At 43.1% G+C, this 27,176-nt stretch overlaps 1 protein-coding gene across 1 annotated transcript in view; it reads right to left on the bottom strand.

The window, feature by feature from the left end:
- The window catches only part of PDZD2 (PDZ domain containing 2), a 271,976-nt gene that overhangs the window by 21,584 nt on the left and 223,216 nt on the right, over window positions 1-27,176 (bottom strand). The window contains exons 8-19 of the mRNA XM_032627433.1: window positions 26,060-26,205; window positions 22,433-22,552; window positions 21,508-21,622; window positions 18,582-18,655; window positions 18,208-18,433; window positions 17,275-17,392; window positions 15,476-15,608; window positions 10,836-10,917; window positions 9,345-9,379; window positions 8,477-8,624; window positions 6,417-7,222; window positions 982-1,126 (exon numbers count right to left, since the gene is read on the bottom strand). Coding sequence (XP_032483324.1) covers window positions 982-1,126; window positions 6,417-7,222; window positions 8,477-8,624; window positions 9,345-9,379; window positions 10,836-10,917; window positions 15,476-15,608; window positions 17,275-17,392; window positions 18,208-18,433; window positions 18,582-18,655; window positions 21,508-21,622; window positions 22,433-22,552; window positions 26,060-26,205 — 2,148 coding nt within the window. The remainder of the gene's footprint in view (window positions 1-981; window positions 1,127-6,416; window positions 7,223-8,476; window positions 8,625-9,344; window positions 9,380-10,835; window positions 10,918-15,475; window positions 15,609-17,274; window positions 17,393-18,207; window positions 18,434-18,581; window positions 18,656-21,507; window positions 21,623-22,432; window positions 22,553-26,059; window positions 26,206-27,176) is intronic.

Consider the following 27,176-nt stretch of genomic DNA (forward strand, 5'->3'; position numbering starts at 1 on the left):
TCCCCGGGTCCCCGAGGATGGCCAGGGGCACCGCAAGATTCACATCCACGGCCTCCTGTCCTTCTCTGCTCAACCTTTCTGAACTCCCTTCAGCATGACTTTCCTGCTTCTGCTGGTGCCAACCTCGGGGAAAAGTAGCAATGAGACAAAAGGAGGGAACATAAGGCTGTTTTTCAGGTGATTCACTGGCTGAACAAACCCTAAAATGTTGTTAGCAATTTGGCTTTTGTGCAAAATGTGTAACCTAAGAGGGTTTTTATTGAAGGAGATTAAATTACATGGTGGCAGTCCACGACATCATGTTTCAAAATACTCCTTCACTTGGAAACCCCCCAAATGCTCAATAATGGGAAGCACATTGGCTCAGTTATGGTACATCATGGGGTAGAAGGCCCAGCAACCTTTGTAACTGATGTCGTCGGTGTAGAAGGACAGGGAGGGCTTGGTGCAGCTTCCTAACTAGAGTGGGTTACAGGTGTGCCGATAACCTAAAAGTCACTGGTGCCGAGGACAGCCTGCCAGGGCCAGCGCCCGTCACGCAGGCCTGGGAGGATCTTGCTGACCTCAGAGGGCTCCTCAGCTAACTATTATTTTCTGTGGATACGTGAGGTAAAAAAATATTAATTTTTTACTTGTCCTCTGTGGAGGTTTTTCCTGCCACTTCTCAGTACAACTGATTTCACGTAAGCAGGGCAGCATATGTTTCTGTTTCATCTCGTGCCTCATTCACAGAGGTACATGTCAGAAAATGGGTAAAGGCTGTGGACTGGCTGAAGACAGACACACTCGACATCGAATTAAAACTATGAATTCAGGTACAATGATCTAGTCAAGCTGTTAAATGCAGGCAGCTTTAACTATCATCAACCTGTGTAAGATTTCTCTGCCCCTCAAAATTCTCCGCATATATCGATAACACTTTTATTAAGGTAACTTCTGCCCTCCCATCCTGAAGCTTAACAAGTGATAAAGTAATCTTACCTGTCCCGGGTTCTTGCCCCTGCTCGGGTGCAGCTTCGGGCAGCTTCTCTGTGGGGTGGCCAGCATCTGGGTGGGACGGGGTACCAGCTGGCCCCCAGTCGGTGGGGACTCGCCCATCCCCAACGGTCAGCTTGTCCAGAGAGTCCTGGCACAAGGACAACTACAAGTCACTGTCAGTGGCTTTCAGGGTTTCTGTGTCCTAAGGCATCACACACACAGAACTGGTTTGGGAAAGTTCAAAGAGCCCTGGACCAGGAGCCACGAGATCCAGATTCTGGGTTTAAGGTCCAATAGAAATTTATGGTCTTGTCGCTCTTCCTAAACCTCAGTTTTTTCAACTTTAAGATGTGGGTGATTAGGAAAATGCAAATCAAAACCACAATGAGATATTACCTCACACCCATTAGGATGGCTACAATCAAGAATACAGAAATAGGGCTTCCCTGGTGGCGCAGTGGTTGAGGGTCCGCCTGCCGATGCAGGGGACGCGGGTTCGTGCCCCGGTCCGGGAAGATCCCACATGCCGCGGAGCGGCTGGGCCCGTGAGCCATGGCCGCTGGGCCTGCGCGTCCGGAGCCTGTGGTCCGCGACGGAAGAGGCTACAGCGGTGAGAGGCCCGCGTACCACACACACACACAAAAGGAATACAGAAATAACAAGTGTTGGTGAGAATGTGAAGAAATTAGAAGCTCGTGCACTGTTGGTAGGAATGTAAAATGGTGTAGCCATTTCCATACTATGGAAAACAGTATGGAGATTCCTCAAAAAATAAAAACAGAACTACCACATGATCCAGTAATCCCACTCCTGGGTGTATACCCAAAAGAATTGAAAGCAGGGTCTCAAAGAGACGTGTGTACACCTGTGTTCACAGCAGTGTTACTCACAATAGCTAAAGTGTGGAAGCAACCCAAGCGTCTGTCGATAGATGAATGGATATGCAAAATGTGTTATATACATACAATGGAATATTATTCAGCCTTATAAAGGAAGGAAATTCTGACACATGCTATTATGTGGATAAGCTTTGAGGACATTATGATAAGCAACAAAGACCAGTCATAAAAAAAACACAAATGTATGATTCCACTTATATGAGGTACACTGAGTAGTTAAAATCATAGAGACAGAAAATAGAATGGTGATTTCCAGGGGCTGGTGGGAGGGAGAAAGGGGGAGTTGTTGTTTAATGGGTACAGAGGCTTCATTTTGCAAGATAAAAAGAGTTCTGGAGATGGATGGTGGTGATGGTTACACAACCTTATAAATATGCTAATATCATGGAACTGTACATTTTAATGGTTAAGATGGTAAATTTTAGGGCTTCTCTGGTGGCGCAGTGGTTGAGAGTCCGCCTGCCGATGCAGGGGACACGGGTTCGTGCCCCAGTCCGGGAAGATCCCACATGCTGCGGAGCGGCTGGGCCCGTGAGGCATGGCCGCTGAGCCTGTGCTCCGCAACGGGAGAGGCCACAACAGTGAGAGGCCCGCGTACAGCAAAAAAAAAAAAAAAAAAAGATGGTAAATTTTATACTATGTGTATTTTACCACAATAAAAAAAATTAGAAAAGAGATGGGGATGATAAGACTTGCCCTAACTCATAGAGTTTTAAATAAAGGATAATTAAATGAGATAACAGCTACAACACTCAGCATACAAAAACCTATACAGACCCACAGACATGGAAAACAAACTTATGGTTACCAAAGGGGAAAGTGGGGAGGGGAGGGATAAATTAGGAGTTTGGGATTAACATATACACATTACTAATATAAAATAGATAACCAACAAGGACCTACTGTACAGCACAGGGAACTCTACTCAATATTTTGTAATAACCTATAAGGGAAAAGAACCTGAAAAAAAAATAGGTATATATGGATGTATACCCGAATCACTTTACTGTACACCTGAAACTAACCCAACGTTGTAAATCAACTATACTTCAATAAAAATAAATAATTAAAAAAATAAGAAAATGAAGAAAAAAACCCACGAAAGGCTGTATAGAGGTAAGGCATTATAGTTATAATATTGCATCAAGATATCCAAGACCAGGGACCTCCCTGGCGGTCCAGTGGTAAACAATCCACCTTCCAATGCAGGGGACACGGGTTCAATCCCTAGTCGGGAAACTAAGATCCCACACGCCCCGGGGCAACTAAGCCTGTGCGCCACTACTACTGAGCCCACGCGCGCTTCAACCAGAGAGCCTGCTTGCCGCAAACTATAGAGCCCACGTGCCACAACTTGAGAGAAGCCCACACGCCACAACAGAAGATCCTGCGTGTCGCAACTAAGACCTGACACAGCCAAAAAAAAACCCAAAACCACACAGGATGCCCAGTTAAATCTGAATAATAATAATTAAAAAAAGATATCCAAGACCAAAATCAGCTCCTCATTTTGGGAGTTAGGGAGGGACTAAGCTGAATAAATAAAATTAACATTTCAAAATTGCACTTTAGCCAAGTGTCAATTACTTCATCTTCCTTTCTTCTAATACCTACTGTATAAAAAAAAGTTTGTAAATAGACTTGCTAAATCAGATTTATTTGAAATTTACCCTCTGAGTGAAGGAGTCATAAAGTGGCCCAAAGGTGGCAGCAGAGGAAAGAGGTGAAACGGAGTATCTTTTAGCTACTTTTGTAAAAAAAAAAAAAAAAAAAATCATTTAGTAAAATATCAATTATCTGCTGAGGGAAATCTATACAGCGTTTAACTCAGTGAATTTTTTGTTTACTAAGAAGGCATAAATGTAATATAAAACCAGTAGAAGAGCCTGGAACTCGACAGAGGTAGTTGATCGTACAGCACTGAATGCAGCAGGTGCCACTGAACTGGACATTTTATTTTTTTATTTTTTAATAAATTTATTTATTATTTTTGGCTGTGTTGGGTCTTTGTTGCTGCATGCAGGCTTTTTTAGTTGCGGCGAGCGGGGGCTACTCTTCGTTACGGTGCGCGGGCTTCTCATTGCGGTGGCTTCTCTTGTTGCCGAGCACAGGCTCTAGAGCACGTGGGCTTCAGTTGATGTGGCGCGTGGGCTCAGTAGTTGTGGCTCGCGGGCTTTAGAGCGCAGGCTCAGTAGTTGTGGTGCACGGGCTTAGTTGCTCCGCAGCATGTGGGATCTTCCGGAAGCAGGGATTGAACCCATGTGCCCTGCATTGGCAGGCGGGTTCTTAACCACTGTGCCACCAGGGAAGCCCTGAACTGGACACTTTAAAATGCTTAATTTTATGTTATGTGAATTTCATCTCAATTTTAAAAAGTATTCAACAAAAACAGTGGAAGACAATCTATTTGCCAAAAGAGAAAGTTTTGGGTTTTTTTAAGCTTCTAATATTTGAGGGTAAATACCTTATGGCAATGTAGTCTATTTTCTTTTGCATATATAAATAAAATTTGGGAACTAAAAATTTTGTGAGAAAAATTGAACTTCTTTTGTACAAAAGTTTTAAATGCTGCTCAAAGGTCTTACTGGGGATACTAATTCACAAGTACAAGAGCTCTTATTTTAATAGAAATAAATTATTATGAATAAAACCCCTGATTTGGCTTCATATAGTTATTCAAAACTTGTGATACTTTTAAAAAGAAGGGGTTTACTCATTAGCTGAACATTACATTTTAAACACATGTGCTGGGACTTCCCTGGTGGTGCAGTGGTTAAGACTCGTGCTCCCAGTGCAGGGGGACCGGGTTCGATCCCTGGGGTCAGGGAGCTAGATCCCATAATGCATGCCACAACTAAGAGTTCACAAGCCACAACTAAAGAGCCCGACTGCCACAACTAAGGAGCCTGCCTGCTGCAACTAAGACCCGGCACAACCAAATGAATGAATGAATAAATAAATAAATAAATAAATATTTTAAAAAATGACTGAACCTATGACCAAAAAGCTTTGTTAAATAATAATAAAAAAATAAAACATGTGCTAGTTAGAGGTAATAATGTTTTAGGAGGAGGAAAAGATGTGAGTTTCTACTTTTTCTACAAGGTAAAAAAAAAAAACAACAAAAACCCTTCTGCCTAGAATAGCTTTTATGACTTTATATTTTCTGGCTCTCTTGTATGTTTATACAAACCACTTGAACACACATCTTTATAAATATAGGAATAAAAACTGCACTTCAGAGATACTGTGGTTCTTATAAATTAAAGGTTTGTGACAACCCTGCGTCGAGCAAGTATGTTGGTGCCATTTTTCCAACAGCATTGCTCATTTCTGTCATATTTGTCTCTGTCACATTTTGATAATTCTTACAATATTTCAGTTTTTTTCATTATTATTATATTTGTTACGGTGATCTGTCATCAGTGATCTTTGATGAAACTATTGCAAAAAGATTATGACTCACCGAAGGCTCAGATGGTTAGCATTTTTTAGCAATAAAGTATTTTCAAGTTATTACATGTACATTATTTTTAAAGACATAATGCTATTGTACAATTAACAGACTACAGCATACTGTAAACATAACCTTCATGTGCACTGGGAAGCCAAAAAATTCATGTGACTTACTTTACTGCCATATTCACTTTATTGCAGTGGTCTGGAACTGAACCTGCGTTATCTCCGAGGCATACCTGTATAGCCTTATAAGTTGTCTCAGATTCTTTGCTCAGAATGAAATTATTTATGTTGAGGAGACTGTAAACAATGTTTGTTTCTCTTACTCTCTCCTTGCTAAAGTGGAGGTATGTTAAAAATTTTTTTAAAAAGGTACAATTTAATAATTCTGGGCCAGTCTAACATACTGGTAACCAAGTAGAAACATAAATAATATTAACGTGCATTTAATGTAGTACATTATATGTTTCTAAGTGAACGCATGCCCCTTATTTCATGTGATACTCACAACAAGGGTATGAGTAGCTATAACTGTACATCATCACTGTAGAAAGTCTGAAAAAATAAGGATCAATCAGAACGTTGACAGCCAGACGTAATCACCATTAACCTATATTTGACGGTCACCCCGACTCTGTGAGATGATCAGGGCAGACAGCACCATCCCTATTTTACAGTCCAGACAACTGTGGTTCAGGAAGATGCAATAACTTGCCCAAATGACCACCAATTAGTCAGTGGAGAAGCCGGTACCAGACCCAGGGGTTTCCTCCACTGGCCTAGCACTGCCCTTCCATCATCACCTGTACGCAGGGCCTGTGTACAGGTAAGAGAGCGATTATATCCTTTGGCCGAATGATCTCACGACTCAGTACCTAGGCACCTCCCCGCACCAACCTGGTGACGTAGTATTACCAGGCTCCCAAGCAGTTTGAGTATTGAAATGAATGGCTCTATTGAAAGATAATTCTCCAATCATTATCCTTTCTTTCAGACAGATGAACGTATGCTTTACAGCATGCTCCATACTCATTCATATAATACTCACTAGATCCCAAGTACCTAAGAGAAATCAGTTACCTTCTCCACAGTTCCTCCTGGCTGATAACCAGTCACAGCCACTTTGACGGAAGTGGCCTGGACTTTCAAGTCCGGACCACACGGGTCACTGGCTCCATCGGTCAGGCTGGCCGTTTCTGAGCTCCTGGGCCTGGCCTCGGCCTCGGGCCTCTTGTGGTGTGGGCTGACCCTGGCCACTGGTTTGTGCCTGGACCCCAGGTTGTCATTCTTCTGCTGGAGGGAACTGGGGCTGTCTGTGCTCGCCAGACTCTGGGTGCCTGATCCGGCTCTGCACTCCAACTTGGGTGAACTCCTCGATCCTGAAAGTTCCTTCCTCCCCAGGCAGCCACGGCTCCCCTCGGGGGCCTCTGAAGGGACCAGCGGGTTGGCTGCATGTAAAAGGGTGTCCCCCACGCCTCCTGGGACACTCTCCTGTAAGTCCAGCGAGCTGCCAAGGAGAGGCACCGAGGAGGCCTTGCTGACCAGGGTTTTCTGGGGATGTGCCTCTTGGTTGATACCCGTGACCTTGGAAGAGGCCGCTGAGACGCATGTAGAGCTGTCGTCTGTCAGAGGCCTGCTGGGACCTGAGAGGGTCCCCGGGAGGGAAATGCAGTCCCCTTCGCCATCAAACTCTTCTTCATCGCTGGCGTCGTCATCGTAGCAGCCCACCCTCCTCTGGCGGAGGAGAGGGTTTCGGAGGACCTGGGGGCTCCCGGGAAGACTGGCTTGCCTGACAATTGTCACCTGCTTGTGGAAGAGCCCAGAGGCCCGCTGACTTCCTAGAGACACAAGGCTGTTGGCCCTGGGTTTTCCTGGTTCCTTGTGAGCTGGCGGGGTTGGGGAAAGAAAAGTTGAGTGAAACATCTTCCCATCTGGCGTGGTCTTTTAATCTGACCCCCCTCATTACACACGAGCATTTCCACGTTCACAAATGCCAGATACACACCTTCTGGCTACTGGACACCAGGCTGAAATGATACGGTTTCTCGAGATCTCCACAGAGCAGAGAGCTGGCTTCCCTCTCTCCTTTTCCTACTGGTCTCCCTTTTTGTTTTTCTACTTTTTAAAAATATCTTAACCTCTGGTTTGTTTCACTTAAACATGTGTGCTGCCTAGAGACAGAAATGTATTAACTTGTCAACATCCGTGATGTCTAACACATTACTGACTTGGACCTAAATGCTGCCGCCGAATATTCCTCTATGGGAGGATGCCCGGGGACCAACGGGTCCTGCACACCTGGGCCTTCTTATCACCTGAGGTCCTTCCTTCATCTGCAAAAGTTGGGGGTGGGGCTTGATTAACGGGCACAGTGAAGCCTGAGATTACACATGATTTATAAACTCCAACCTGGGAAGGGAAGGAGAGCGTGGGCTGCTCTGCAAAACTCTCCAGTTCTCGTTAAATGTAATGAAAGATTACACGTGCTTCCGCCTTGCAACTTTTCTATCAGAGACCAGAGGAGGCACATCAAGTGCTCCAAATGAGCCAGACGGGTTCTCATCTGCCTCCCCTGAGACCAGGGATTTTCTTACGCAAACATGAGAAATGAGCAAACGGAAACCACACCGGCAGGAATGAGAAGTCAGGATGGTTCACATCAGATTATTTCAGATTATACCGAGAAAATAATCAATGAGGTCTTTTTCTAAATATCCCTATTTGATAATGTCTAAGTTCTGAATCTTTCACTCACTGCCCTCTTCGAAAGAATTAAGTTAGGGCCTAGCGAGGGAAGGAGTTTGGCTAGCATTGCCCTAAAACATAAGGCCGTCAGGTTGCCAGCCACGATTTGGTGCCATAAATTCCAAGACGACACTGTGTAAATACCACCCAAAGGGGGGCGGTTCAGCATCCTTCAACACTGCGGGTACAGAACGTCAGCCCAGCCCATTTACCACAGAAGTGGGGGGCCAGCCACTAAGAGTGGGCTGCATTTTCCAAGAGCAAACTCTGAATTTAGCCAGGGTAGAAAGGTGGCTTCTACTCAACCAGAGGTGTGATTTCCAGTTCTCTTTTCGTATCCCAGCACCGTGACATATAAACCAACACATCGTGGAATCGGAAAAGTCATGGCTTACGGGAGGCGCCAGGCAGCTCCGCGGAGCTGCTGCAGCCACTTCCAGGGGGGTCCTCATCCTCGGAGCCGGCCACCAGGAAGTCAGACAGCGGGCCTGGGACATCGTGAGCAAAGTACTGGGAGAGTTCAGATTCGGAGATCAGGGAGTCCTGTTGAAGAAGGCGGTGCGGGATGAGGAATTTGCACCAAAAGCAGATTATCTGAAACAGTAGCTGCATCCTATCTTCCCGAAAACACTTTGTTCTAATCTGTGGTCACTCAGAACAGCTCTGATGGTAAACACCTACTTCCATTTACTTTAGGATGGCGAAATTAAACAATGCATTAAAAGGCAATGGCTTCCAGACAATGTTTTTAAGCAATACTTTTTTGGCCGCGATCAGAAAAGCCACAGCAGCAAAACATCAACCATCCCAGGAGAAACACTGGAGGAAGAGGTAGGAAGTAGAATGGAATTCCAAGGCACTGGCTCAGCCTATTGATGAAACAACAAAACAGGAGAGTTTGACTCCTGTTCTCTGATCCACTGGGATTTGGGAAGGGCCACCTGAGAAAGATTCCACACTCTCCTTAAAGTTGCAGGTACCCTCCCGCAAACTGACCAGGGTCCCCCTTTATTATGAAGCAGCTATTTTTCAAAGTGTAGCTTAGTTCTTTTATCTTGTTGTTCTGTTCTTTTCCTGGATGAATATTTAATAAACACACATTTGTATACTTGTTCCCTAACGAACATTGTTGCCATTTCCTGTGTAAAGTGGCCAAAATGACTCATGGACAGAAATATGGGCTGGGATCTGTAGTTTGACTTATGGGCTTCAGGAATTGGTTCGTGGGCCAGCTGAGCGAGGCAGCAGTGTGTCTTGACTCACCTTTTTTGCAAGAGAAGGACTCTTCAAGGGGGTACCTGTTGGGGGAGAAATTCACCATATTGTCACTGAAGCTAAGCTTGAATCCTTACAGACAGGCTCACCTCCTTAACTGGAGAAGAAGGAGCCAATCATATTAAACAAAACCTCCTTCGCTGCGTGGGTATGGACGTGCGTGCGTATGGACGTGCGTGCAGTCTACCTAGGTACCTGATCCCCATCCTGTCCCACTTCCCAACATTCTGCTTATGCTTCAAGCCCTCAGACGCTGCTACCTCCATGATGATCCTAGTTGGAAGAAATTTCTTCTGAATTTCAAAAATGTTTTATACTACCCATATACCAATCTCCATATGCACAATATCATTTAATTACAAGTGGATGCATCTCATCTCCTTCCTCGACTATTTACCTATCGGTGATCTGGCCCTGCAGGGCTTAGCACTAGGATCTAGGAAGTGTTCAGTGATATTTGATAAATGGATTGAAGGATGAATGAACCAAGGAAGACCACCCCAAAAAACTCATGGAAGAATGAGGGAGAGGGCTGAATATCTATTTTAGTTTTTAGTTGAAGGACAAAAAGACTCAGCATTGAGACTTTAAGTTATATTCCATGAGCAAAAAGATCTTGGGCTTGAGGATCATGGCTTAATAAAATCTTTTATAACTGACTGAATGGATATGTTGGGATTATGAGAGGGCAGCCTTCAGGCAGGTCAGGAGAATGAGTTAGCTGAATAAAGAGCCCATTATGGCTATGCCTACTTTCAATATATTAATTACGGATGTAAATAACTAGGGTATTTCACGGTTGCCAAAAAACTGTATGCCTTCCTTTGCCCCTGACAACCAGTAACTCATGCCTCAGTCTCCTCCCGACATCAATCTTAATATTTGAGTTCAGACATGTCTGCAGAGCCCCTTTAGATATCCACTCTACAGGAAACATTACTTTTCAAACTTGATGCAAAGTTTCATATTTGAAATTCATATAAAATTCTTACTACCTCAATCCTTTCTCTGGTTGAACTTTCCACCTCAGAAGGGGGAAATTATGATTTTTTGCAGCCTCTGTTACCCTTGAGTTGAAACTTTTAACTCATATGAAGAAATCCCAGGTTTTTGGATAGATTGTACCCTCCCTGCGTCTACCAAAACAGCTGGTATTTTGGTAGCACTTCATTTCCACCCAGAACATTTCAAATGAATAGCACATAAACACCTGAAATGCTGCTCACTCATTTCTGCAAATTATCTTAAAGCAGTGTAAGAAGCAGGCATGGGTGGAACTTTAATACGCCACATTAAATAACTGCAGAGATCAAAAGCAGCAGCGGCAGCAAAGAGAAAGCCTGGAATCTCTTTGACAGCTACTTCTGCCAAATGTGATAATTACCAAGACTCCAATAACACTGGGCAGGGGAGCGCCCCTGGGGGGAACTCAACGAGAAACTCTTCTGAATGTTGAATGAAGATGTGCAATTACAGTACCTAAGCCAGGAGAGGAATTGGCCTCTTTGCTCTCCTGATAAGTGCTGCGTGCTATCACTTCATCCATTTCCTGCTCGGAAACCTGGTTGTCAGCAGAAAGCACAAATTAGACGATTTTATTTATTTATTTTTCCCCAATAAATGTAGCTAGGACCAGAGTCAGAGGCTGGAGTGCAGATAAAGAGGAAAACTGCAGGGCCAAAGACTATGACCACCCCCTGAAGCAATAAATCAGGGCATGTAAGGTAGTGTGGCTGGGTTAACGATTGCTTCAAACAATGTATTCAAAACAAGAACTTCAAAGGGTTCCCAAGTTCAGGAAGCAAAGCATTCAGCTCTGGTTACCAACAACATGGCTGATATGTGCCTCTCTCTAGAACACTCACTTCTAATTCTTCTTTCCTAAACTTTATTTAAACAATTTCAAACTTAGGTGAAACTTTCAAGAGTAGCACAAGAATAGTATACTCTTCACCTAGACTCACTATTTTGTAACATTCTGCCACATTTATACTCACGCTCCATCGTTACACACACACACCCCTATAACTTTTTACTAAACCATTTGGGAGTTAGTTACGGACATCGTGACCCTTCACCTGTAAATAATTTAGCAAGTATCTCCTAAAAACAAGGACCTTCTCTTAAATACCCCTGGTACTATTACCACGCTCAGGAAATTTAATGTTGATACAAACGACCGTCTAATATACCTTTCACATTCCTAATACTATCCTTCAGAAATGCTCAGAGACACTCAGAGTGTGTCTTCAGGCTGGAAATAATTCACCGAAAGTTTGACGCCAGGCTGGGAGGAGATAAAGATTTTCCTCGAGAAGGCAACTCAGCGCTCCGCTTCTTTGATCAATGTCTCGCGAGGGGAAAAATGTCAACTGAGTTAAACTGTGTGCACAGTGATGTGACCGATTTACATGCTGGTGCAAGCTCCTTATCTGTGGTGGACCTTTAGTGGCCTGTCACCCATCAACTTCCTTGCTTAGCAATGCTTTAGAGAAAAAAATGGTTTTGGTGGTGGTGGGAGGGTGCAGTGGGGCTAGGGTGGCGATCAGGCAACCCAGGGTCCTGGTCTCACGTCTATTTAGCAACCTTTAACCCCAAAGAGTTCTGAGCCTTTGTCTTTCCTGGTGTTGACAATGTGAAAGAAACCAGGCCAATTCAAACCCTCAGTTAGCAGTTGTCTGGTAGTTTCTTCCTGCTTAGATTTACATTATGCATTTGGGGGCAGAAAAACTACCAAACTACAAAAACTTTTCCCTTCTCAGTGCATCACAGAGGCACTCAGGGTCAGTGTGCTTCATGACTGGGGATAACTTTGACCGCTTGTTTAGGGTGAGTTCACCAGATCTCTCCTCAGGATTCGTTGCTATTGTCGTCGTCATTAACGAGTAATCTGTCAGGAGACAATTTGAAACTCCGTCTGTATCCTGCTTCCCAATGTATTTCCACTCAATGCTTTTAGCATCATTGATTATTCTTTGCTGAATCAATAATTGCGATGAAGTTTTCAAAACGGTGATTTGATAACTATCTTTTCCTTCTATATTTATTGGTATCACGGTAAACTCATGGATTTCCGCACCCCCCATCAGTTGTTATCCATAACTGTAATTATTCGTGGGAAGATTTTTAAAAAGCCTGATACATGCTGCACTATGAGATATTTTTAAAAACAACTACGCAGGGCTTCCCTGGTGGCGCAGTGGTTGAGAATCTGCCTGCCGATGCAGGGGACACGGGTTCGAGCCCTGGTCTGGGAAGATCTCACATGCCACGGAGCAACTGGGCCCGTGAGCCACAATTACTGAGCCTGCGCGTCTGGAGCCTGTGCTCCGCAACAACAGAGGCCGCGATAGTGAGAGGCCTGCGCACCGTGATGAAGAGTGGTCCCCGCTTGCCACAACTAGGGAAAGCCCACGCACAGAAACGAAGAGCCAACACAGCCATAAATAAATAAATAAATACATTAAAAAAAAAAAAAAAAAAAAAAAAAAAAAAAACAACTACGCAACTTGTATAGTTTCTTTTTTAAAGAATATTTTAAACGTAGAATGGTCATTTTGTGTACTAAAATAACATTTAGCATAAAAAATATTTGGATAAGCTTGCAATCTGCCTTAAGTAAATAAATATTTCTGTACAGGATTCAGCATGACACTTTAACCTAACAGATAAATCATTATCACATCATAGCTTTTATGTAAAACTCTCCAGTAGTCGTCACAGGAAATAAATATGTACACACACATGCACACAGGCATATCTCCCTGCCCCCGACATACCTTCATAAAGCAAAGAGTAATTTTGTATAACTGAGCCATTAAACAGAGGTTGCAAATTTTTCTTGATATTAGACTTTCAACATTCACAATTATTTTTCTGAGTGGGAAAAAAATGGCTGGGGTTTGAAACAAGTGAAAGATCTCCTGGAGAACTCTAATCATGCTGAAAGCCGCAGGACCAATTAATAATGAGCCTCTGTTACTTTCTTCTACTTCACGTAAGCTAGAAGCTGCCACCCGAGCAGGTCTAGATCTTAGCTTGTCTAGACCTGGAGGGTTTGAATATCCCAATCGGGCAGCCACTGCTCCAGTCATTACGAGAAACAGGAGAAAAGAAAATCCTTGTGGTATTTCTCTTGGAACAACATGAAAACCGAGAAAGCACATACATTTAGTATCAAAATGTACTATTGGCATAAAATGTTGGGATAAGTGGTACAAAAATACATTCAACGTAAAATGGAATCTTGACCAAAAGGAAAATATAGTATGATGTTACAACTAAGAACACCATGTTTACCTAGGAGGAAACATGAAATCCAGTCAAACAAATACTGAAATTTGGTTTCACTGGACACATCTCCAGCACCATCCTGACGACCATATTACTGCGGCTAGAAACATGAGTCAACCCATGTGTTCCACGGGATCACAGACCACCAGTCCACCAGGACTGTTATGCTTTGCACCGGAATGCCATTTTGATGTTTGACTGTACTGGCGAATTAGGCAGATGCTTTGGGCTGAGATTAGGCAGACCTCCGAACAAATCATGACCTGTGTTAGGTTGGAATGGATTTTGAAGTCGGGCATGCCTGGAAGCCAACAACTGCAGCCCACGGAGAACTTAATTTTCTATGTTGCTGAGGGATGTGCTGGGTCAGCCACAGCTTGTTGGGCTGCTCCCGAAGGTGAGAGGAGTGGCCACGTGGGTAGTGGAATCCAAGGGGGGACCCCGGAGGGAGGAGCTGAGACTATGAGGCAAAGTGGTGTTAAAAGTGACCCAGAGAGACTAATGGGGACAGCGGGGGGACAAAGTAGGACAGATTCTAAGGGAAAGTCAGGACTGTAGAACAGAAAGGAGAAAAATGGGGAGTGCCAAGTAGAAAAAATGGAAAAAGGTGGAGGAAGCAGGACTTGATTTTCTATTACTGACATTTATTCAAGCAGTTTTTAATGTAAGACATTTTAAAGAATGCTCGTAGACAAGAGAAAACGATCTGGGGGAAAGAAAGTAGTGGGGTTGAGCCTGAATCAGTCTGACGGCAATCGTCGTTCAAGCACTGTGGTCGACATCACCTTCCCAAATCAAGACCTGGAGTCATAGCTGGATAGCGCTTATTTGTACAGGGGAAACTGGTCAACGAATGAACACCACCGAGACAGTGAAAATGACCCCATAAAGTTAATGCACTAAAGAAATCTCAGATGTGGCCCATGGGAGGACCTACCAGGTCTCCTGGCACAGACATCTTACTCTTAAAATGGCCTAAGAGTCCATCCAGTACAGCAGCCTGGGACCAATTAGGATGTGATCGAATAGTACTACAAATAATACAAAAGGGGCGGCCACATGACGGGCATGGGAAGAGCTAATGTTCTTAATAAGCGTTTTGAGTTGTTGAAAGGTCAAATTTTGTAAAATACAACCTGATTACCATGTTAGAGATAGGCTAATTTTAAAAGATTTTTACCTGGAGTGCTCAAAAACAACAAAAATGCGTGCTCGAAGTGGGTTGAGTTGAACTTGCTAAAGTGTCCTGTGGTTAGCTTAAAAAATTAAAAGCAATCGCATAAGTAGAAGAGATACAACCAAGTAAACAGCAGAGGCCAACGATACGGGGGCTATGATTATCGGCAAGTTAGTATGGGCCAACTATGTGACATTGATGCTGAAAAAAAATTAGTGGGCTCTTAAACCTTAATTACACCCGAGTATTTTGCTCCGGTCAAGGATGGCCTGGACAGATCACCTGGTTTACTGCTCTCAGATTTTCTGGATGCAGAAACCCAAAGAGGTTAAGTATCTCACCAGAAATCGAGCCATCAGCTGGGGGTTACTCAGAACCCAGCACTCCTACCTTCCACAAATTTTAAATTCACCAAACATATTGTCAACATTTTCTAATAAAATGTTCTGAGTGTGGAGACCAAGAAGTCCAGATCAGTGATTCGTTTCCCGTGTGTATCAGTTACCTTGGTCACTGTGTGACCACAGGCTGATTCCCATCCCCAGCTGGGTGAACTGTCTCATCAAAGAGTGGGCATAGGAACATGTGTGTCATTGCTACTGGACAAATAGCTGTCTTCCCATACTCGGGAGAGTATGAAATACTTCACCTTTGGATTGGGGTGCCGGCCGATGACCAGGCGAACGGGTCCTGGGGGGCATTTGCTCAAGATGGCATGGACTTTGCTCAAAGCAGCATGGCGGACGTTGACTGAGTTCACTTCCAGGATTTGATCTCCGCGGCTAGGGAGGCAACATGATCAACTCTGCCGTAACAGTTAGATTTTTACAAGATTTCCTTCTGGGAGAGGTTTATAATATGAAATCTTTTCTGAACACTTTAACAAAGCAAATGACATCCTTTCATCTTTGCATACGTATAAAAAAGCAACACAGTCATAAACACATTGGGTTTTAAACTGACAAAGACCATTACGCATATCTAACTGCATTTTCAGAAGTAGTAAAGTTAAATAAAATTGATAATAAGGACAACAATGAAGGCTACCATTTCTTGAACACGTAGTATATGCCAGGCACTATACAGAGAGATTTACATAACAATGCTTTGAATAGGTATTATTATTCCCATTATGTAGATAAAGCCACAGGCTCAGAGAGGTTACCCAGATGTCACACACTGTTGATCTCAGGTCTGTCTACCTTCTGATCATCAAGTGACAGTCTCTCGACCACCATCAGTTTCTCTTTCCCTACCATCTTGAAATGATTATTGTAATATAATTTAAGAAGGAAATATCTGAAGCTCAAAGGTTACCCAAGAATTTGTAAAAACGTTTCAAATTTGAACAAATGAGAAATTGGGGACAAGATGCCCATTTTGACTTGAAATTACAGGGAGAGAACTCAGTACGAGAGAACAAAGACTCTTTATGTGGGGTCTGAAGAATGTTCATTTGGCAGGCTCCAGACATATGGAACCATTCAAGAAAGAAACATCATCTTGGGATGTCATTAAAGGATTTTTTTTCCTTGGGTTCTAAAAGTATATTTTCTTTAATGTACTTTGGATGATTTGCTAAATTTTTTTCGGTATGGAACTTCACTCTGATGATTAACTAAAAACATAATATAATCTATTAACAGCACCCCAAAATGGCAACCTCAAGGAATGTCATTTTGTCAATTCCTCAACTGCTCAAGGACTTAGAAACTTCGAGGGGAGAAAGATGATACTGTCTGTACAGAGTGCTTCGTGCAATACGTGTGCATTCTTGTGAAGTTTAGGTGGGCACAGACCCACTGCAATTACTATATAATAGAATACCTAAACCTCTCTTGTATAAACAGAATACCCAATCTACAACTCAACTAGCCAAAATGAGAAATCAGACACGTGGTGATTTCAGACAGTAAGCATCTAGACGTCATCTCTTAAAAAGGAGTAAAACAACAGGAAAGGTTCAGGAGATTGTACTTAATAATAAAGGCCTCCTGTTCAAGGGCATGATTTCCGGACTCTCTTGTATCCAGTGATTCTGAAACCATTTTGAGAAGTTCCCAGTATCTCCTATGAATTTTACATAATAAATGAATATAAAATTTTACATAAATGAATATAAAAGTGAAAGAAAATATTTGGATAATCATAGATATCTATATAGAGTTGTACTGTGTCAGGTTTCTGAGACTGAACTTCTGAGTCCAAATAGAACAAAATTGGTAGGGAAAGCCAAGATCTGGAGTTCTTGAATTCAACCAAATTTCATTTATATTATCTTTTCATCTTTGGAGATGTTTTTGATTGTAATCCTGGCTATATGACTGCAAATAATACAAACATTTAGAATCCCACAGGGGAATGTAACAGGGCAGGTATCTTACATATGTATGTATTCGCATATTCACAAACACACCAGAACTCTAAACTTTCAGGTTTACAACCAACCTCAGATTGCTCTCCATCTTGGCCACTGATCCAGGGGCAAGGCTGTGAATGTAGATGCCTGGAGGGCTGTTTTCTAGGGCCAGGCAGCAGGCACCAATGCCTAATCCAACTCTGGGCTCTGTGGGAGGCATCATTGAAAGAAAACAAAATTAAAAACAAAAACAACAAAAACTGAAAAGCAGTATTAAGTGATTTGAAACGGCATTAATGTATATGCTGACCAATAACCATTTATTTTTGGACCAGACTCAGAATACAAATTTTGCTTTTCTTTGTCAATAGGGCCATATTCTGTTAATGAGTCCATGGCAGAACCAGGGGCTAACTATGGACTGTGAATTACTCAATCAATGATCCATCCTCTTCTTAGTCTAAAGAGCCTCCTCGAAGCTGCTTTTGGAAATAGGCAGAGTCCAAGTAATATCTTCTATTCTGCATACACAACTTTAGGTTTTCTTTCGCCTCTCTTTTTAGCAACTAATCTCTTGGTTATTTAATTGCTCACCATATGTCTATAGCTGGTGGGGAGGAAAAGGAGACAAAGATTAAAAGTGATAACATTTGGTGTCACCCAGGACTTTCAGTCACTGGTGTTTACTGTATTCTTGACTATATTCTTCATTCTTTAAAATGTTTTATTAGCCCTAGAATTAAGCTAGTCAGTGATGTTTTTCACATGAGTCTCTGACACACCATGATTCATCTGGAGAGAGCTTAGAAAATCGTGCTACTGGTAACTTCCCTTCACTTTAGTAAAATGACTAAAATCTCTACTTTTGATCCCACTGTCCATTTAGAGAATAACATATGTTGTTGGTAGCAGAGTGTTCCAAAGGAGCGATTCATAGAAAAAATATAAAAAATTAACCTAAGAACAGATTACAAATTATTATTTCAGAGAATGTAACAAAAATGAGGAAGAGCTGGTATCACCTTTGTTGAGGGTTACTTCCATGACAATTCTGTCCTTTGGCCCGGGGGCCTTTCGTCCCAGGGACGAAGAACTGGCTTCATCGGCACACAGCGCTGAGGTTCCCCCACTGGTGTTGAAGTTTGGGGAGCTGGATCTGCTCATGTGTGTGGGTGTGGAGCAGGGTGTGAGGCTTGGGCTCAGTAACTTGGTGCGTACCGTTAAGACAAATAATCCACTCCGGATTTGCTGAAAAAACAAGAAGAAAGAAGGGCTAAAACATTCAGGCTGTCCTTTTATCAAAGGGTGGAAAAAAAAAAAAAAATCACCAAATCCGAACCAGAAAGAAATAAAGAAAAACAAAGAAGACAAAGGCGATCAATAAGAATGTCGTTACCTTAAAGGTATGAATGGCTTCTTGAAATGTCAAGCCCTTGATTGGTATTCCATTTACATCTAGGATTTCATCCCCTAGTGACCAAATTTGAGAATTGCATTAACATCAAGTTTTTGTTTACTGGAATCTGCTTGGTCAGTACTAGAATAAGATACCATATGGTCCCTGATTTACAACTCTATAAGATGAATTTTATTGTTCCAATCTATTTTCATTAGCTTAGCTCCGAGGAATGTCACAAAATGGGACAATAAATGACAATGCATATTCTTTTGCAGTAATTCTATATTACCATCTTTAACTAAAACAACTGTGGGAAGCATCAAGATCTTATTCTCTAGCCACTGCCAAGTCTGATAATAGATGTTCTACATTTAGAGATCAAACTACAAAAACCGAATTCCTAGTCTTTTCATATAGTTTTTGTTTTACAACTTAAACCCACTGGCAGCGAAGCACAAACACACGTAACATGTGAGAAGCCTTGCCTATATTTGCAGAAAGACATGGCGTGTGAAAAATGGTTTAAATGATAGAGACAAAAAAACTCGTGAGATATTATTTAGGAGTGGCAGCCCCCCGTCTACATCCAGCCCCATAGTCTAGATGCCTGGTCTTACTGACGGCGTTCAAGGTTCTCAGTCATTAAGCTGGCTAGTTATTATACGCTTCTATCTAAGAGATTACTGTAGACTAATATCAAATTGCTTTTTCTCTCTCTCTCGCTCTCTTTCTCTCTTCTCCCTCAAACTATCCTGGACTCATCGTCAACTCCAAGAAGGCACAGGTCATTTTTCTAGTTGTTGATAGTGTCTGCTGGGAACATAAAAGAACTTGGACATCCTGTTGACTTAACAGAGCTAGTTTCCGGTTTTGTACTCTTGTGACATGGTCTGTTTTGGGGAATAGCAGTTCATCAAAAACACTACAAAGACGTGCAAGAGAGAAGAACAGATGAACCTTGCACAGCAGTATGGTACAGAAGAGGAACTCCCTTTACTTACAACAAAGTACAAAGCAACCTAAGAACACACATTTTCTCCTCTCGTGAACAGCCAATCCCAGGAGCACGTAGGGTAATCCATTAAAGGAATCCTGTATATGAGTTTAAAAAGGTAGCAGTACCCCACCCATTTGTTATGTGCCTTCTCTTTAATGCAATTACAGAAGTTGTAAACTAAGTGAAATAATCTGTTTAAAAATCACCTGGTATAACCGATTACTCAACTAGGCGAGGTTTTTGGTTTGTTTCCACCTGGGCAAAGGGTAGAAACATTAACATAATGGCTCATGCTCTTAAAAATCTTTGCAAGATTACTTAAAAGACAGATCATCCAACAGGTTGAAAATCCATTCTGACTTCTATTTATTGTAAGTGAATACATATGAAAATACAGTATTTAGGAGAAGCAAGTGCTGTTAACCTCTCCTATCGATTTCTTTTTTCCCCTCCACTTTGTTCCATTCTACTGGCATTGCAGGATGAATTTCAATCAAGTGAACACATGGCACATCCATTATAAAAATGCTTGGCTAAAATTTTATATTGTTGTGAAACTAGACACAAACACCACCTGGGAGTTAACCCTTCCTCTGAGACAGAAATAAATATTCTGCCATCAAAATATTAAGCCTGGGCTTCCCTGGTGGCGCAGTGGTTAAGAATCCGCCTGCCAATGCAGGGGACACGGGTTCAATTCCTGGTCCGGGAAGATCCCGCATGCCACGCAGCAACTAAGCCCGTGCGCCACAACTACTGAGCCTGCGCTCTAGAGCCTGTGAGCCACAACTACTGAGCCCACGTGCCACAACTACTGAAGCCACGTGCCTAGAGCCTGTGCTCCACAAGAGAAGCCACCACAATGAGAAGCCCACACACCCCAACAAAGAGTAGCCCCCGCTCGCTGCAACTAGAGAAAGCCCACGAGCAGCAAAAAAGACCCAATGCAGCCAAAAATAATAAATTAATTTTAAAAAATTAAGCCCGGTCACGGATTATCGTTAGTACACAGGCTTCTGGGATTGCTCTACCTACAAAAAAGGAGGCTCCAATTCACTCTTAATCAGTTTTAAGAAGATAAGCTGGTTAAACACAACATCACCTATCTTTGGACCAACTGATCTGAACAGTCACAGCATTTTTGAAGGTAACTAGAAATAGTGTGATTCAATCATTCCATGCAGGAAGCATGGAATAAGGAGGAGAAAAATCAGGACTCATGAACAAGTTCTGGGGATCTAAGGTACAGCATGGGACCTATAGTTAACAAGACTGTTATATACTTGAAAATTGCTAAGAGAGTAGATGTTAAATGTTCTCACCACACAAGCACACAAAAGGTCATTATGTGAGGTGATGGAGGTGTTCACTAACCTTGTCTGGCAATCATTTTGCAATATATGTGTGTCAAATCATGTTGTACACCTTCAATACACGCGGTTATCAATTATATCTCAGTAAAGCTGGGAGCAAAAAAGTGCTTGTCTAGTATGTTTACATGTGTGCAAAGTGGTAGGTGCTATGGAGAGTGTAAAAGATGTTTCTGTACTCCAGCCCCAAGGCAAGAATGCACTGCAAACTCTCAGGAATTTTCAAGGCAAGGAACACAATCAAAGACCCAGGGGACAAGACAGACATTTAAAGACATTTAAGCCACTTCTCACGTAATGTCTCATTTAATCCTCACTACAACTCCTCAAGGTACGTATTAATATCCCAAGTTTACAACAGAGGAAAGTGAAGCTCAGGTTCTATCAATTGTCCAAGGTCATGATGTAGTAAGTGCTGGATTCAGCCCAGGTCTACCTGACTACCAAGCCCACAGACTTAGCTGCTGTGCCATTTGCTTCACATCCTGCAAGGAGGCAGATTCTCCTGGAATCAAAGCTCACTGGCACTGAGGACCACCAAGAGGCCTTCTCCTACCTTCTTTAAGCCTTCCATCCTCTGCAGCTGATCCATTTGGGAAAATGGTCTTGACAAAAATCCCCATCTGTCCTCGAATGCAGTCTCGACCTCCAGCAATGCTAAAGCCAAGGCCCTACACGCAAAGGAGGTGGGGGTCCAGGTTGTCAGTGTGGTATTTAACTAAGGGCATCCTTTCCCACTGCAGTATTTCACTGAGGGCACCCTTCTCATTGTAGTATTTAACTGAGGTGTCCTTCCCAAACAGGCTCAGAGTTAAGCTAACTAGCTGTAAAGTCAAATCTGTGTTCCCTTCACCATTTCCCTCCTCAGATCCGTTTGCATTGTGCTAGCTATGCATTACATTAAAGGGTGAAAGTTTTAGGTAAACATGAAATTGCTAGATTTGACAATCTTTGATCTCCAAAGATGTCAATTTCACATGGATCAACTAATAGCTCATGAGAGTCATTTCACACTGTGCAGGTACCATATTTGTTTTATTCTTTTGTTTTTGTATAACATCAAAATGGATATTTTGGTATTTGTATAATATCAAATTATTTATACTATTCCTCTTATAATAATGGCAATGTCATGAAGTTCATTCCAAAGGATAACTGGGATTATTCTCTGAAGCTGCAGGGTCTGCCTTTCTTTCAATAGTGGTAAAAGTTGGGGCATTTACCCCATCCTTGATTGTGCCCTAGCTGCCAGGTGGTGACTCCTGAAATCATAAGGGCAAATATGGTATGATGTCACTTGGAGGCCCACAGGAAAGGATGCCAGGGAATCCAATCAAATCCACCCAAAGACCACTTAATCTATTCTTCTTTATACATTTTACTTTTTATTGCATGTAAAAACAACACTAAAAAGTAACCATTTAAAACATATATGCTAACATTTACCTGGAGAGCAAAACAACGTACAGAAAGGAGCTCACCTTGCCTTTCTCTTTGTACAGGCCAATGATAGAGATGACCGATGGCCGAATGAGTCTCCAAGGAGATTCCACCTGAGTAGTACTTAGCGAGCGAGTAGACTTCTTCACAATGTGGTATTCCTAGAAGTCGGCACATGAGGTCAGAGGTAGTCTCACTCATCCTGCTGTGGTCTCTGGCATAAAAATATACTCAGATTTGGAAAACCTCAGTTGTCTTTTGTGTTAGACAGCCATTGCCCTCTGGTCCGTATCTGGTCCAGTGGCTTAGATAAAGTTTATTATAAAGAACATTGAAGGAACAGCCCCAACTGTGACTGGCGGTCATGCTTTCTTCCCCCCACATAAAGAACTGCTTGGCAACCACCTGTGGCTGCTCCTTCCTTGACCCTACTCCACAGATCCTACTTCTCGCTTTCTGGATTTCAGTTAGGAACCGGAAACCGAGAGGCCTTGGAGATACAGAATGACCATCCCCTGGTCGGGTTCTCCCTTGGAAGTCACCCTCGCCCCACCCCAAGTTCACAATCATGGTTAGAAAGTATCTCACCATTTGAAGTTTAATTCACTCACTCAAAACTCAGCAAGCCCTTGTTTCTTATAAAACCCAAACCGCAAACCCAGACAACTGTTATTTAGTATAAAAGATCCCGCTGAGAGACTGCAGCAGCTTTAGTTCTAATCCCTCACATTTGGAAAATAAAATACTTTCCCACAAGCCACACTTTCCCTTCCTGGCACACAGCAGCTCAAAATCTCCATCTCTTTTTCCTGTCCATCACCCACCATATCCACGTGTGTAAGCAGGGTGCACTATTTAAAACAAGAGACTGAACGAATCTCTTGCTAAAGCATTGCGACAATCTAGCTCCTTGTTGTTCTTCTTCGTTTTTTTTTTTTTAATTAATTAATTAACTTTTGGCTGCGTTGGGTCTTCGTTGCTGCATGCAGGCTTTCTCTAGTTGTGGCGAGCAGGGGCTACTACTCTTCGTTGAGGTGCACAGGCTTCTCATTGCGGTGGCTTCTCTTGTTGAGGAGCACGGGCTCTAGGCACGCAGGCTTCAGTAGTTGTGGCATGTGGGTTCAGTAGTTGTGGCTCACGGGCTCTAGAGCGCAGGCTCAGTAATTGTGGCGCATGGAGTTAGTTGCTCTGCGGCACGTGGGATCTTCCCGGACCAGGGCTTGAACCCGTGTCCCCTGCATTGGCAGGTGGATTCTTAACCACTGCACCACCAGGGAAGCCCCGCTATTCTTCTTAGAATAATAAATTGCTTAAATGACACAGATATTCTAGCATAAACAAAAAATGCTGAAAAATCATTTCATGTTGAATATGAGAAAAGAGACACTAGAAAATAGTTTATCCTTAATTAGCATATTCAAAGTTAGAAATGAGATATCTGCTAATGATATTTTCGTATTCTTGGCAACTTAGAACAATTGTATTTTGCTGTTTTACAAAATTATCTGTCAGCCATGTTGGCCTCCCAGACTCTGATTCATTAAAAAAAATGACATTGGCTTGGCCAGGTTACCACCCTTTTACTGAAACCATCATGGGAATAGCCATACATAGCTCTCAAATACAGAGGTTCATGTACAGACTCATAAGGGAACTCTTTCTCTGACCACCAACCTCCAGCAGCACCTCATTCCATCTCCCCTTTGGGAACCAGAGGCCAGCAGGCTTCACTCTTCTCTTGAAGAGTTTCAGGGGTCCCACTACATTTTTAGACCTCTGTTTTCCAATATGGCAGCCACTAACCACCCGCGGCTATCCATATTTAAATTGAGATGAATTAAAATTAAAAACGCACTCCTCAGTCTCACTAGCCACCTTTCATGTGCTTAAAAGACATACGTGGCTACCATATTGGGCAGTACAGACATAAAACATTTCCATCAGTGCAGAAAGCTTTACTGGATAGCTCTATTCTAGAGAATACTTTTTAGTGGAGGGAGAGAAGAAAGAAAGAAAAAAAAGAAAGAGAGAAAGAGAGAAAAAAAGAAAGAAAGAAAGAAAAGAAAGGAGGGAGGGAGGAAGAAAAGAAAGTAGAGAGGGAGGGAGGGAGGGAGGGAGGGAGGGAGGAAGGAAGGAGGTTAGGAAGGAAGTGAATCCTGGGAGAAAAAAAAAGGCAGAAAATAAGAGAAGACAAGGGAAAGAACAACTTGAAGAGGAAAAAAAAAAAGTTTCTTCTTTAAAATCTTCACTAGCCTGTGCTTCCTGGTTCCTAGAAGCCTGGTTAGAAGAAATAGGTATTCCTAGGCTATAAATACGGTCAGGTTTCCTCAGCGGGTCAGTTAGGAAATCAGCACCTCAATGCTGGACATCCTCGGCCATGATGGCAGCAGATCCGCTCTCACCTTCCTCACTAACTAAAATTGTCTGAAACGCGGCTCTCCTGTGACTGCTTGATCTCCCGCCGCCTCTGTTGATCCAACTGGATCATTCTGCACAGGCCACAGACTTGTCTCCAGACACGGGTCTGGAGGAGCTCTAACCAGGCCCTATGGAAGTTTTTTGCTCTGCTTTTGCTCGGTGCCCCAATTCAAGTTGCCACTGGGGGGATTCAACACAAGACAGCCTAATCGGCAGCTGCCTCTGAAACACGGGCGCTTTTGAATTTTATTGGGCAGGCAACTCCCTGCACAGGGATTCTGGTGCATCGCTTGGAGCCAAATACTCAACCTCTTTGGGATTCAGTTGCCCTACCTGTAAAAAGGTGAGACACAAAAAGCAAGGGCCCAACCCAGATGCCCTGAGCCAGGTCTTTTAGAACTCAACTATCTGAGTCTCCACGCCCTTACAGGTGTCACTACTGCCACACCCTCCTCCCTCCATCTCTACTTCATTGCAGGCCTGGGGACAAGATGCCAATGACTCCTCCTGAGCGCTCTGGCTGATGGTGCCAGGGCTCAAAGACACTCCACAAGTTCCCCAGAGACTGAGCCTGCCTCCAACTTGGTTATGAGACATCTACCCAGTTTCTACTGGGTTGAGGATGGTGGAATTGAGGATGAGCCCCTGAGCAGGGTTGTGGAGCCCCGAGCTCTGGCGGGGATGGGCCCTGGAATATCAACATCCCCACCTTCCTCACCCCTCTTGGCAGCCTCTTCTGACCTTGGCTGTTTGAGCCATGACTCTATAACAGGTAGGATCCCAGGCACAGCACAGGCACACCCAACTGCCTCCGTCCCTCACACGTCCCCACACCCACCCACCCACCAGGCTATGCTGACACATGACACACCCACTAAACAAGAGACGGTGGTTCTTACCACAGACCATGACGCGCCATTGTCTCCTGGCAGTTGAAAGCAGCTCTCGTTTCCAAAACACACAGTAGAAAGAGGATCAAGGTTTTTTTCCTTCTCTTTTATTTTCAAATATTAGGCTGACTACTTCCTTCTAGCCTCCCTGGATAGATCTCACTGACTATGCTATATCTCTAGTCCTGAATACCCCTGGCCCTCATAGACGGACAGGTCTTCAGAGCACGGAAGCTCCTGCTGGTCTCGGAGAGAATAAAAGAAAACCTGGAGACCCAGGGCTGGAAACATGCTCTTCCACCCCTAACCAAGTAACTGTGACTGGATAAGAAAGCCAGGGGCTCCACGGTGCTGCACTACCTGTGCTGTGCCCGTCGAGTCCAGGAGCTGGGGGAGAGAGTGCTTCCGGCCATCTCGGGAGACCTCCAACATCCTGGCCCGGGGGTCCCCATTTCTCAGCATCAGCTCATTATATTCTTCAACGGACTCTAGACGGTGCACACCCCCTTGAAAAAACGGAGGGGAAACATGACTCGATAGAGAATGAAGAGGATCTTAAGAGCATGCATAGGTATAAACTTGTCGATTTCCACCCACATTCATGGTGGCTCAGACGGCCTGGTGTTGAATACTTCAGTACTTTCAAAGCACCCAGCTCACTGCGCTCAACCATCAAGCCCTGCATAAGCTTGGTGCGTGCTGAGGCCGTAATGCCAGGCTCTGAAGAAAGTGCTTGTTTTGGAAGTGAACAGCTTCAAAAAGGGCAATGTATATGTTTCATCCAAGTTAAGATGTAGCTGTGGTTGGTAAGGCAATAAACAATAGTGAGAATGCTATCAGTAGACGACTTCTTAGTGCTGGAGGAATATCACTTTGTGGTTGGTATAGCTCCATGATTGGGGGATGCCTTTTTCCATGTATAGCAATGACTATTGAAACAAACTTTTAGTTAAAGTGTAACAACTTACAGAAACGGGCAGAAATCATTAAGTGTACGTACAGTTCCATGAAATTTCACAAAATGAATATGCCAATAACATCCAGACTAAGACATAGAATATTAGCAGATCCCCAAATCCCCTTTTGTGCCGCTAACCCCCTCACCCAAGCGTAACCATTATCCCAGCTTCTAACACCACAGATCACTTTTGCCTATTTTCAAACTTGATATAAATGAACACATACAATATGTGTGTTTTGGTATCTGGCTCCTCGTTTATGTTGCTACATTCCAATGGTTTGTTCATCTCCTTTCTGCATACTATTTCATCGTATAGACACAGCACAATTTATTTATCCATTCTATTGCTGATGGACATTTGATTTGTTTCCAGTTTCAGATCCCGAATAAGGGTCAGCAAACTTCTTCCGTAAAGGCCAGATAGTAAATGTTTTAGGCTTTACAAGTCACAAATGGTCTCAGTCACACATTCTTTACAATTTTTTTTTACAATGCATTAAAAATGTAGAAAGTGTT

Source organism: Phocoena sinus, chromosome 3, assembly GCF_008692025.1.
Source record: "Phocoena sinus isolate mPhoSin1 chromosome 3, mPhoSin1.pri, whole genome shotgun sequence".
In the NCBI taxonomy this organism is placed as follows: Eukaryota; Metazoa; Chordata; class Mammalia; order Artiodactyla; family Phocoenidae; genus Phocoena; species Phocoena sinus.